Source organism: Manacus vitellinus, unplaced genomic scaffold (assembly GCF_001715985.3).
Source record: "Manacus vitellinus isolate BGI_N305 unplaced genomic scaffold, ASM171598v3 scaffold_2_pilon, whole genome shotgun sequence".
Classification (NCBI taxonomy): Eukaryota; Metazoa; Chordata; class Aves; order Passeriformes; family Pipridae; genus Manacus; species Manacus vitellinus.
Genome location: NW_021940208.1, coordinates 11,194,763 through 11,207,358, shown reverse-complemented (window position 1 = coordinate 11,207,358; position 12,596 = coordinate 11,194,763). Strand labels below are relative to the sequence as shown.

At 39.3% G+C, this 12,596-nt stretch overlaps 1 protein-coding gene across 8 annotated transcripts in view; it reads right to left on the bottom strand.

The window, feature by feature from the left end:
• The window catches only part of GRIA4 (glutamate ionotropic receptor AMPA type subunit 4), a 218,112-nt gene extending 206,134 nt beyond the window's left edge, over positions 1-11,978 (bottom strand). For all 8 annotated transcript variants that reach the window (XR_001920491.3, XM_008922755.4, XM_008922754.4 and 5 more), the window contains exons 1-2: positions 11,766-11,978; positions 10,486-10,644 (exon numbers count right to left, since the gene is read on the bottom strand). Coding sequence is in view for 7 of the 8 variants with exons in the window: in XM_008922755.4 (XP_008921003.1) it covers positions 10,486-10,644; positions 11,766-11,853 (247 nt within the window). In the remaining variant the exon portion in view is untranslated. The remainder of the gene's footprint in view (positions 1-10,485; positions 10,645-11,765) is intronic.
• Between the last annotated feature and the right edge of the window lie 618 nt (positions 11,979-12,596).

The window sequence follows — 12,596 nt, the reverse complement described above, 5'->3', positions numbered from 1 at the left end:
CACCTTCCTACTCTGTTTTCAGAAGCAGAAAATTCCCCATGCAGCAAGCAGTGCTGCACTTCAGTCCTTTCTCCGCTCTCTGAAACCTCTTACCCGAACACTGAATAATGGTGTTTTTTAAATACACAACTCCTGCTGTGTCTTGAACCCCTTCTCCCTCTTAACTGAGGGTCAATGGAGGACAAAGAACAACTGCAGGTGCAAGGCCCCAAACTTGTTCATGTCCTTACTCCACATAATCTGTCAGTTCTGGGTCTGCAAAGGTCCCTGAAGAACTAGGGTAGACCCACCTCCTACCTGGGTTCAAAATCATCTCACACAACGCCTGGCTGAACTTTGCCAATTATACGCCACACACATGCATTTGCATTAACTGTGCCTGTTCTTCTTCTGAGTTATCTGAAAATACCTCATAATTTTCCAGCTGATTTTAATAATAACTGAATAATAAATCATTTAAGTAAACCATTTAATGGATGGAGTGATAGCAAACAAGATGCTGTAAGTACAGCTATTAGTATACCAATAATTAATTGCTGAGGTCTTCTGTTACTATTTCTCCCTGGTTTAGTGACTTCTGGTATAAGGAAAGAAAGGATTTGTCCTTTTTTCCTCTTTCCATATGCATTTTCTATTCAGAATAGCACAACAGATCATCAAAGACAGCTATGGGAGCAATTCTGCTATTCATTTATCCAGTCTTTTGCTTTCTGCAAATATTCTTTTGCATTAAATCTTATTCATCATCATGTTTGTGTTCAGGCTGCCATCTCCTCCAACACAAAAAGCAGATGAAACCAGGGATTTTCAAAGCTAAATTCATAACTCTTGGTAGCTTAAGCTAACAGCCCAAACTCTCCAGGTGAAAGCAGTAATAGATTCACATCCTCTGTGGCTCATAGAAAGTGAAATATATGGAACATGTATGACCACTAAGTTGTATTTTTAGGTAGAGTCTGTGAATACACATAATGGGGACTAGTATACATTTGTTAGAAAAAATGTACTTAATGGTCTTTGAACATATCTACCAAGCTTATATTACTATTGCTACAAGCCACAGTCCCTTCTGTGGGGTTAGATGTTCTTCCTCAGGAGAGGGACCCTCTATACCCCTCCATTTGTGTCCACCTGAAGTATTTTTCAAGGGAACTTGAAAAAGGCCCCAGTAAGTCCTTACATGTCTTGCCATGGCATAAGCCATGCTACTAAGGGTGTCCCACACCATCCTTCTGTGCAGGCAAGACACAATACCAACCAGCCAGAACAAATCAAGGGCTCTGGGAGCTGCACAACTGTGACAACTGTATGCAAATCATGTTGATTATGGTATCTCTCTAAATTAAAGACCAACAACAAACGCAGTAGGCATTTTTTTTCTGCTTGCCTACTCTGTATGACTCCTACATTCAGCATAAATAAAGACAGTGAGTGACATATCCAAATGATGTGTTGATGATACGACGATTTACCTGTAATTTTTTTCAGTCTTCAATTCAACACTGGATTTATTTGGAAAGAGAAATTATGGGTTGGATAAAGGAATTAATTGAGGCTGGCTGACTACCATCTTGATGGTCAGACTGGGTGATCAAAATGGTCCCATCTAGCCTTAGAACACAATAATCTGTGAACGTTATTACATGCTATCCATTCTCCCATTTATTTTTTTGACCTTTACTTTTTCTTCTTTGAAGCAAGGTGCTCATAGCCATCAGACAACATTTCATCCCCCAGACTGCTTTCATATCTTTCCTGTATCATCTGTAAGAACTTGGATCACTTCCATATGCCATTACTCCTGACCTTCCAGACACACACTTTCAGGGGGCATATATAATCCCACAACAGATGCAGATGTAGGTCCTACCAATACACCTCTCATGTTCTTTTCCTTGGACATTTGCTTGTGCCTCCAGACAGCAACTCCAATTCTTATCTATATAATAACACATCACAATATACTGATCTTTAAAAAAAAGAACATGAGAAAGAAAAAAACTCTGACCAGCTCACAACAGGAGGGCACACAAACAGCTAGATACAAGACAGCATTAACAAGGTAAGCAAACAGCTCCAAAAGCCAGCTTCTTACCTGGCTTGTGCTTTCTATTTGGAAAAGTGAGAAAAACTCCTGAGTCAGCCAAGAGCCCGTGACTATTGATTTTTAAAGGAAATTATCTTCCCAGTTGCAGTGTTTCTGAAACGTCCACTCTTAAACACTCTTCTCAGTTTAAACAAACGGAAACAACCAAGGCTGGAGGCCTTTATTAGCAAGCCTCTCCAGGACACAGAAAAACTGGAGAAAAATCACTAATATAAGATCCTACACTACTCTGCTGAGACCATGGTCCTGTAAAATATTGTTCCTTTGCCCCCCACATCAGCTTCGGTGAGGAAACACAGGGCTCAGTGTACTGATAGGCATATGCTTTTAAAAATTAAAAATTGCAGCTTTTTCTCCTGAATTTTACATGAATGTATCTGTGCTTGATAAAGTCTTTCTCACTTATACTTAATGTTTTCCAGACCTTAACACAGCACCATCCAGACCCATATTTCACATTAACTAGTAGCGTGAAATATTTCTACTGTGCATCAGGAATATTAAAGCAGAACGGGAAGCTTTTGGGGACAAATAATATGCTACATTTTGTACGGTCTTTGGTCTACAAGCATTTATTCTCTTTCCCCTGTCTCTGCCTTGAATATGTATTACACGAATCACTTTACCCACTGGGGAAACAGGTCTGACCCTGACATTGAAAAATGAAGCCATGTGATATCAGTGAAATCTCTAACAAAAAGAAATCACAAAATCATAGAATGGTTTGGGTTGGAAGAGGACCTTGAAGATCATCTAGTTCCAACAAAAAAGCATAATGTATAGCTGTGAAAGAAATGAACAAAACCAGAATATTTTGTATAATAATTTCTAATTATTTTGTATAATACTTTCTAATACTAACATATGCATCACCTTGTGCAGCACAGTGTGAAAAAGTAAATTCCATATCCTGTAGAGCTGTGGCAAGTAAAGCCCAAAAGCCTCAATTCTTTTCAGCAATTAACTTTCCCTATCTGTGAACTTTCCTAAACCACCTTTTTGATGGATATTCACTAGGCATACCTGAACTGTATGAAAAGACAATGTGCAAATAAAAATGAAGTTCAAATTTTATATGTTTAAGAGTGTACTATGGAAAGACACCATAAAAGCAACTGGAAGAGCATTCACACAGAAGTGGCACAGAAGCTACCTCACATTGGGTCTGAATGTGAGAAACAGAGAAACTGTTATGAGTAGTTAAATATTTATATATTTCAGTATGTCTTCAAAATGTGTTTAAAGCCTTTCCCCACAAATAATCTAATAAATAAGCCAGTGAAAAGTGTAAGTACTTTTTGTCTCTTTTGTGCTGTATTTATATTTACAATAAAAAACACCTGCAGTCATGCTCATGTTGCCCATGAATATAGTGAAAGGTACAGCACAAACCTGCATTTTTCAGGAGCAATTGTTACATACAAGTACAACACTGAAATAGCCTGTGGAATATGAGAAGACAGTAGCCCAAATGACATTCTTTGAAAACAGGCAATTATTGGACCAGGGGTCCAATTTCTAAAGATTTTGTTTTTTAAAAATAATAGGAGTTAAGCAATTTCATACTTTTAAAAATTTGACTTACGAGATGAAAGAATGAGAACATATTCACCCTGCAAAAAAGCTAATTCCTTCTACTCCCTCTTTATAACAGGTTCCAATCTGCGATCACTGCTCAGTTAGAGCCTGTATTTAAATCACAAGCAGCTCTGTCTGGGGAAATAACTGCGAGACAAAGGCCAGTATTGGTACTGGAATTCGTTAATATTAGCATAGCTGGCCAAAACCCAGCCAGTACAGTACTACAGCGTGGTAGTAAGTGTCCTGGTATTTCCTCTTGAGTCCAACATAAAGCTTATCTATAACCAGTTTTGGAGTTTTGGAGGAATTGGTGAAGAGGAAGGGTAAGTGGCGCCTTTCCAATGCATTGCCAAGACAATGGTGATGGGTATGTGCCACTCTGGTTCCATCTTCTTACCACAAGGAACCAAAAACCTAATAGCTGCAATTATTTGAACAAGTCAGGCAGACACTTCATCAGAATTATGGGAAAAAGAATTAGAAGATCAGCAGATCAGGGAAGAAACAGAGTGCTCACTGGGAAGTAGCACTACTGAGGGAAGAGAGTTGACTGATGTGTTATCGCCCAGAGGACAGATTTTCCAAAGTGTTCAGCAGTAAGCAGGTCTCACAGGAAAGGCAGGTGCTGCTGAGGACTCTGGAAAATGCTACAATGTCTCTGAGTGCCAAAATGTAGGATAGCCTTTCTATTCAAACTTGGGTTCCTGACAGCAGCCATCACTAATACAGAATTTTTGAGAGTACTCAACCCGTATCTGCACTGATAAACAAGGGAATACACATCAACACTGTTAAAAGCCAGTAAGATCTTTAAAATAATAATAATAATAATAATAATAAATAAAGATATGTAGGAACCCAAACTAGACAGAGAGAGATAATAAGAATTCTTAGAAAATTATTAAAAGTAAAGCAACACCAAAATTTCCAAATAAGATACTTTTGAGTAAATTTGCTTTCCAAAATTCAGAACAATTCTTGATTTGCACAGGAATTAATTATCTAATTTGACTTTGTGTCCCATCACATAATTTTGGTATGCCCACTTCAGTTGCAGAAGCAGACCGTGCTGTATTAGTCCAAAATCTTTGCCTCAAGCTAACTACTCAGAGGAACGTAAATCCAGAGGGGAGGCCAATTTTTCCTATAAATTACACTGGTGCAATCATATGGACTTCTTAACTTTTGCACTATCACAAATTTCACACCCTTTACACCAGTCATATACTAAGGAATAAGAACTTGCGGAAATGATTCTTTGGTCCAACATGTTTAAATCCAAAGAACTTCACCTGCTCACAATCTGAATTTGAACACTTCACAGTAGGATCTAAAACCATTAAAAAAATCAAAGCAGATGTCTTCTCTCATGAACAAGTAAATCTCAAAACAATCAAGACCTAAAAATGACATGCATGAGTTATTTTGACTAGCATACAAACTGAGATTACAACTATAAAGCTGAAGTTAATCAATTTAATTTACTTGTTAAAGTGCTTTGTCCTATACAAGGAGTACTGCACTGCATTGGAGGAATGAAGGAACACAATCTTTGTTGTTAGTCCTCTGAAACGAAGACTAAATTATTTCTATTGGCTACAATAAATCTTTTGAGTACACTTTTAGAGAGTCCAGTAACATGCTAGGACAAAAGTCTTGTTTCATGGCAGGAAAATAGATGTTCAGAATATTCAGTGTAGAAATCTGACTATATTTCAGCAAAGGCCCATCATTTCTTTTCCCAGCAATAACCTTGAAAATTAGACCCAGACTCTGATGTATTGGAGCTATTGATAGTTGATCTACTCTCTGTTGTATGGCTATTTACAAGTATCACATTTAGAGCAATGAAACTCTTTGAATATGGATCTTATATCTTAAGAATATACAGAATCCTTATGGCAGATGACACCAAAATACACATACGTTATTTGATTCCATCAGCAAACGCTAATAACAAAAATTTTAAGAGAAACTGTTTTCAATTATTGCTTGAGATAAACTCCATGTATTTAAGCAAAACACCCAGTTCAAACAGAGTTTTGTAATCGATCCTATTTTAGGAGGGTACAATTTAATGCAGTTCCATTTTTCTAGCCAACTTGCACACTATTTGCTTTTGCAGTTCAAACCTGACTGTATGGTGTGCCTTTATGGTAACCCTCAATATGTTCCAAACTGCATCCTTGGGAATACCGCTCAGCTCTTGATAGCAAAATACCATTCAGCTGTACGAAACCTCACTTTCTAAATAAAGAACACCATGGTTTTAAATGACACTGATTATTCAACTAAGGTTACGCTTCTATTGCTAAATTGAGTTGTAATTATAAAGCAGAATTAATAACCAAATTTAATGAAAATCCCATTATGATGCAGCTTAGTAAATCAAAGCTGAAACTGCTGTAAGTAAAATGACAGATAGTCACAATATAAGGGCAATATTACATTTGTGTTTATTTCCTCAGCTTTCTGGAGGTCTCAGCAGAAAGTTAACTCCAAGATGACATTGCCTTTCCCCTCACTAGCAAGCACAAGCCCAGAGACAGACCCACAGAGAGGTGAGGCTGACGAGGGAGGCTCCTGTCTGTCCTCACGGCTGCCTCTAACCTCAGTGGATCTCCCCCAGACACTGCATTCCCACCGGTGAGGCAGAATTAGGCCCTCTGATTTCAGGTCATCAACCCCACAAAAATCCAGAGGGCATAAGAGTTAAAGAGACTAATTCTTGGAAAAAGAGGAAAGTTATTCCAAGATACAAAATTTTTAATTCCAGTGGGCTTTTCTTCTGATCCATGTAGCACATAATAAACAAAGTTATATTTTGAGGGGTTTGTGTCTACCGAGATTAAAAGCTACTAAGAATGGAACTGTGCAAAAGAGGAAAGGAGTGTCTGATTTACCCTAAATTACACTTATTAGGTATATATTCAACTCAGAACGCACATGAATTCAAACAGACTCAAAGAGAAAGGCTTTATTTTTAGTATGAAATAATAATAATAAAAGACTTGAATTGATCTCTTTTTTCCCCATTTAAACCATTTCTGTACAAGAACTGCAAACTGGTTATATATTAAGGATTTTTGAAACTTCAACAGAAAAATTCTCAACTACAAGACAGGAGCTAGAAGGCAATTGGTTCTTTGTAAAATTATAGCATTACCTCTCATAAGTATTCAAGCACATTAACTGTGTTGCTGAGATATACTAACGTACTATATAGAAGGTGTATGGAGGGGAGAAAATTATTTTGCATTCAGCAAAAGAATAAATATATATAATCCTCTCCAAAATCAATGCATTGCTCCAACATGTGAAATCAAGTTGAAGGTAGGTAGATTTCTAATCACAAGCAGAATTTCCTGCTTATAAAGTGCAAACCAATGTATGCCAATAGACAAATGTTTCAGCTCTGGTGTATTGTGTTCTGATGGGTAAGAATCTTGTACTATTCATGTTTTGCAATAATTTTAGCTTTGTCAGTAAGAAGGATTCTCTGAATAATATATGTAGTGCAAAAGAAACGAACAGAGTTTAAATAAAACACACAAATGCAAAGGGGAAAGAAAGATGACTATCTCCAAACCGATACAGATCAGATCAATTTTGCTAATTTACAACAGATTTTATCTGCTAAAGCAAGCTATTTCATATGCACTCATGATTTAGAACAAAAACACTAATGTTCTGGGCTTGTTTGAAGAAAAGAAAAATGTGTAAAATAACCATTAGAAACTAGCTTTTACAGTGAATATACAAAATTATTCCAGTTCCAAAAGCACTCCTGAGTGAGCCTTTGGATATATGTTTTTTATCTAGTGAATAGAAAAGAAAAATTAAAGTTTTGAGAATGTTGCAGTGAGTTATCTGCTGCTAATATGCCATTCATAATCCTTTGGAATAATCTGTCTACTGTCCCTAACACATGCAAGGGGCCAGGCCCTCAATCTTTACAAATAATCGCTGAAGAAAATGGAAACAGAAGCAGAGGGAACTGGTCATGTCTCAGAGCTTTATGCTTGAACTCACATGAATATTCATCTCATACCAGCAGCTCTAAGGCTTTTGTACTGTATATTTAGGGACATGTGCTCTGAGTAATTTTTATACAAACGGCAAGATCCAAAGCCACTGTTTCACAGAGGTTCAGCAAAGAGTTATCATTTCACATTGCCATGAAATCACTTAATTCAGAGCTGATGGTGGGGGTTCTTTAATTAGGTTAGAAAATCTCACACATCTGCGCTTTAGAAGCCTCTGTCAAGCCAGCAAATTCAATCACATTGAAGCCAGTGTCCTCCAGCTATCAGACAATTGATTTTTGCAGTATTCTGCCCATATTTAGTTTAAGGAACATGAGATATGTTCATTCAGTTGTCAGTCAGTTTGCCTACATTTCATTAGGGGATTTGTTTAAAAAGTATTCTTCAGCATTTAAAATGTTTTTAAAAAGAAGAAGTAGTCAGATTATTGGCACAAGGCTGCTAAACATGAAATAAATACAAATTCCGGCTAATGCAAAAATACGAGTGGGTTTAAGTGGCAAGTACAAACATAAATAAGGCCTGTAGGATTACGTCTATTCAATACAGACATTTACATAATTATATGAGCGTACACAAACATATAAATTTACTTTTCGCTTTCTTCCCTGCCTCCCCCCATATTGTAAGGACTTGTCATTTCTAAAGTCATTAAACTCTTTGGAACTCAAACTGGGTTCAGTTAAAAAAGGATCAGGTTATGAATCTCTATTGCTACAACTGACAGCAAACATAACAGAACAGGTTTTCCTCAGTTCAAACAATGTAAGGTAAACATAACCTAAGGTGGTTGGAATGAGAGAATAATCAGGTGCAAATAGTCTAATTAAGCAAAGTTTTGGGCAAACTCTTTTTGAATCTATGGTGTTAGTCTCACATAGAGAAGTGGTCCAATTTTAGACAATTTAAAATTTATGCAAATTAGAATTAATTCATTAACATTCAAATAGACATACCAAGGAATATCCTTAATCCAAAAAGTAACAATAGCCTTGGAAGTTATTTGTCAGAACTAGATTTGTAGGCAGAATCTAAAATAATTGACTTCACCTAAAATTACTGATTTTGGTATACAAAATTTTAGTCCCCTCCTCTTTTGCTAAAAATGAAAGTTTAAAAAAGTTAGTGTCATTTATTTTCATGGAATATATTATCAGTGCCTACAAAAGTTGACACCTATTGTAATATATTCTCAATGAACTGCACCTGCATAGATCTGATACCTTCCAGTTTCAAAGCACCTTTTGAAATGTTTTCACCTTATAAAATTTGATACTGATTTTCACACTAAACATAACTAATACATTGGTTAATATAGAATTCACACTTTATGGGACATCAGTCTTTCCTGAATAAAACGAATGGAGCCATTTTTGCAGCTCATAAGCTTTTCCTCTTAAGTAAGGTGGCAAGGTCATCTGAAACTTGGAGTACTGAAAATTTATATAAATAAATTTAGCAGTCATGAAATAAATTATACATGAGAACTGCACAGTACATTGTATGTTTACATATTAAGAAGTGCCACAGAGATGGCAGTGAGAAAGTGAAGAGGAACACAGCACGTATTTTAAAGGCATGATGAACACTAAGACATTCTCCAGTATGTTTCTATTTTAAACTTGCTCAGCAATGTTGCTTAGGGCATCTACTTCCAGAGGCAATTCACTCTTGAATGAAGAGGAGGGATTCGAAAACTTAACAGCCACAGAGAAAAACCTATAGAGTCCTGAAATATGAACATCAAAGTAGTAACGCTACTACAGCCTTCAGCTTTGCCACACTTTATACCACTGTCTTACATAATAGCATGAATTCCTTTTAAGAACTCAGACATACGTGATGATACTTTGCCACTCTCAGAGATTAAACAGTATCCAGCATGTGTTTTAACCACTGATAAAGACCCTGAGGTGATTGAAATGTATGAAGTTCACCTAATTATACTCTGCTTTTTTTTAAAAAATGAATTAATTAAATGTTACCTCATTTGGTAAGGGCATTTCTTATTCTGTTTTCCTCTCATTGTGTATGTGCATCTGTGTGTATGCGGGTGTGTGTGTGTATTTATAAAATATATAGTAGGAAGAGAATTTGTTCCAGTTGAGGTGGTCTGTGAAATCAAGTAGATCAGATACTAACTTGATTTGGCACCAATGTATGGATGCATGGAGACATATCCACAGGATGTATGCATTACGAAATGATAAGAGACATTTACAACCTAGAATATAAGAGCAGGGCTGCCTCAAGTGACATCACCAGATCAACTGCAGCGTCAAGCAACTCAGATATATTATCCTGCACACCACTGCTTCCCTCTCTCCTTTCCAGCCATTAGAAAACCATTTGTAAGTACAAATATTATCAGATATTTTCAAATACACGCAAGGCACACCATGCACAAAAGCAAACAACAGTAACTGAGGGGGTTTATGGACTGATTGTGACATTCATAATTTTTCTTTACAACAACAAAATTCATCTCCATAGAAACCCGGAAGCAAGAAACTACAGTAATAACACTAAAGTAAATGTCACATCAGGTTAGTCAGCAGAAGGCAGGAGAGGGGATTTTGCTCCAGTTAGGAACTAACAAGGACTGCTGCCCCTTTTGCTCTCCTGCAAAGGGTATCTGTACTGAAGACAGTCCTACTGATGTATTTAAAATGCAAGATAAGAATGTGGTTTCCTGTTCTTTCCACTGCAATTTACCCATAAGGTGGTTGGATCAGTGGCATGTTTACTTACAGGCATTTGTCACAGCGAAGCTGTTAGCTGTTTCAATGTTGTCTACATGAGGAACCAAATTAAAAGGTGCTTCAGATGCATTGGGGCTGGTGTTATGAAGAAAGATTGCTAATCGAAAAGCAGTATATTCCTGATCTGTGTTCCTGATGAAGAGACCACCTACAAAAAACACACAAAAAAGCAAAAAGCAAAAGAAGCAGGGTAAATCATTTGCAAGCTACTTACTATCTTTGTTTGCAAGCAACTGTCTCTCCCAAAGCCGCACAGTAAGGCAAGTCCTAAGACTTTAATGGATAAGGAACTAATCGTATTCGTTATCACAACCACTGCCTTTAAATCACTGTCGTCAATCGATTTTAACCTCCCTGATGCCTTCATGCTTCTTTTCTGACTTCTCGATTTCCAGCCTTTCATACATAAATACCCAGATTTGTCATGATTACAGTGACCTTTTAAAGTGCTTAGCCTCCATCTCCCTGATACCGAACACACTGCTAAATCAGCTGCTCAACAACCTCTCACATTAAGTGGCAGGCTGATTAAGGGGAACGATGCTTTCTGGATTAAAAACAAGAAAATACCAACTCAGTGTAGGATAATCTGCATTGAAGAGGAATATAATGAACTTTGCTCCTCTGCAGCCATGTGCAGGCAGGAAGCAGCTCAGCCCTATTAGCAGCATCTTCACAAGTCCACGAGAAATGATGCAGTGATGGAGCTGAGCTGGAAAGAATTCAGATAGCTGCGTCCCATCTGAAACATGTCCGAAAGGAAGGAAGCCGGAGGCGATGGGAAAGGCGTGAGGATGGGGTACAGGACTACAGAGAGACACCTACAAAATCCTAAACTTTACAACTACAGAAAGGAACGAAGGACAGCGTTGCCTTTTATCCCTCATCCGTGCCGGCTACCGCAACCTCTCGTGCACAGGACTCGCCATCCCTCCGGGAGTCAGGCAAAAGCGGGAGGGGGCTGAAGCATCCAAGGGGTATCAAGCCCCGAGCCCCTTTCTGCCCTGCTGATATCGCACACCCGGAGCTGGAATGAGTTCTGCAAAAGACAAGCATCCTCCCTCCCGCACGCGAACGCACACATGTATTTACACACACAGGCACTCGGAGGCACATATACACAAATACACGCGGATGGTTCGTGAAGGCACGGAAATCGGATGGTGCTGGAGGAGAAATCTGCAAACTGCCTTCAGAGCCGCCTTTCCAACTCACTTCGCAAAAGACTGAACCCCTGAACACACGCACGCAGCCCAATGCAGCGCTTACCTATTTGCACGCTGCTAGGAAAAGCTCCCATTGCTAGTCCCCAAAAGCCAGAAAACAACAAGACAAGCTGTCTGCAAATTATCCTCATCTTCTCTTCTGCCTCTCTGTCTCGCCTTCTCCCGCTCGCTCGCTGGATGCTGCTCAAAGAGGCATCGAGGGCGAGAAGGCTACACACAAAATCAGGAACAAAAAAAAAAATAATAAAAAAAAATAAAAAAAAAAAAAAAGGAAGGGGGAGAAAAAGAGAGGTTCCCCCCTTTTTCTTTTCTTTTTTTTTTTTTTTTTTTTTTTTTGGTGTGGTTTTGCTTTAGTTTGTTTGCTATCCTCTCCCGCTCGCGCTCTGCCTCCTCCCGGCGGCCGCTGCCGCTTCAGCAAGCCACCCCGCCGCGGCGGATTTTTCCCGCAGTCTCCATCGCCGGGGAGCGGTTTCTGTCCGGCTGCGAATGTTGCACATGCAGAAGATGGTGGTGAGTTTGGCGGCGGGGGGGCAGGAGCGCCTGCTGGAGGCGCGGCGCGGCGCGGACGACATGCGCCGTGCGCCCCCCGCCGCCCCGCACTGCGCGCGCGCGCCCCGCTCCGCCCGCTCCGCGCGGCCCCCGCCGCCGACAGAGCCGGGGGTGATTGTTGGGCTTTACTTTTTGTGTGTGGGGGGTGTTTTTTGGTTCTTGGGGGGTTTTTTGGGTTTTTTGGGGGGTTTTTTTTTTCCGCCCCCCTTTTTTCCTGCCGCTCGCTCATCCGCGGGCGCGCAGCGGCGCGGAAGTTCGTGCGGCGGGCGCGGGCCAGGCAAGGTCAGTGCCCCGGGCTCGGGCGCTGCGCCCATCCCTGCGCGCC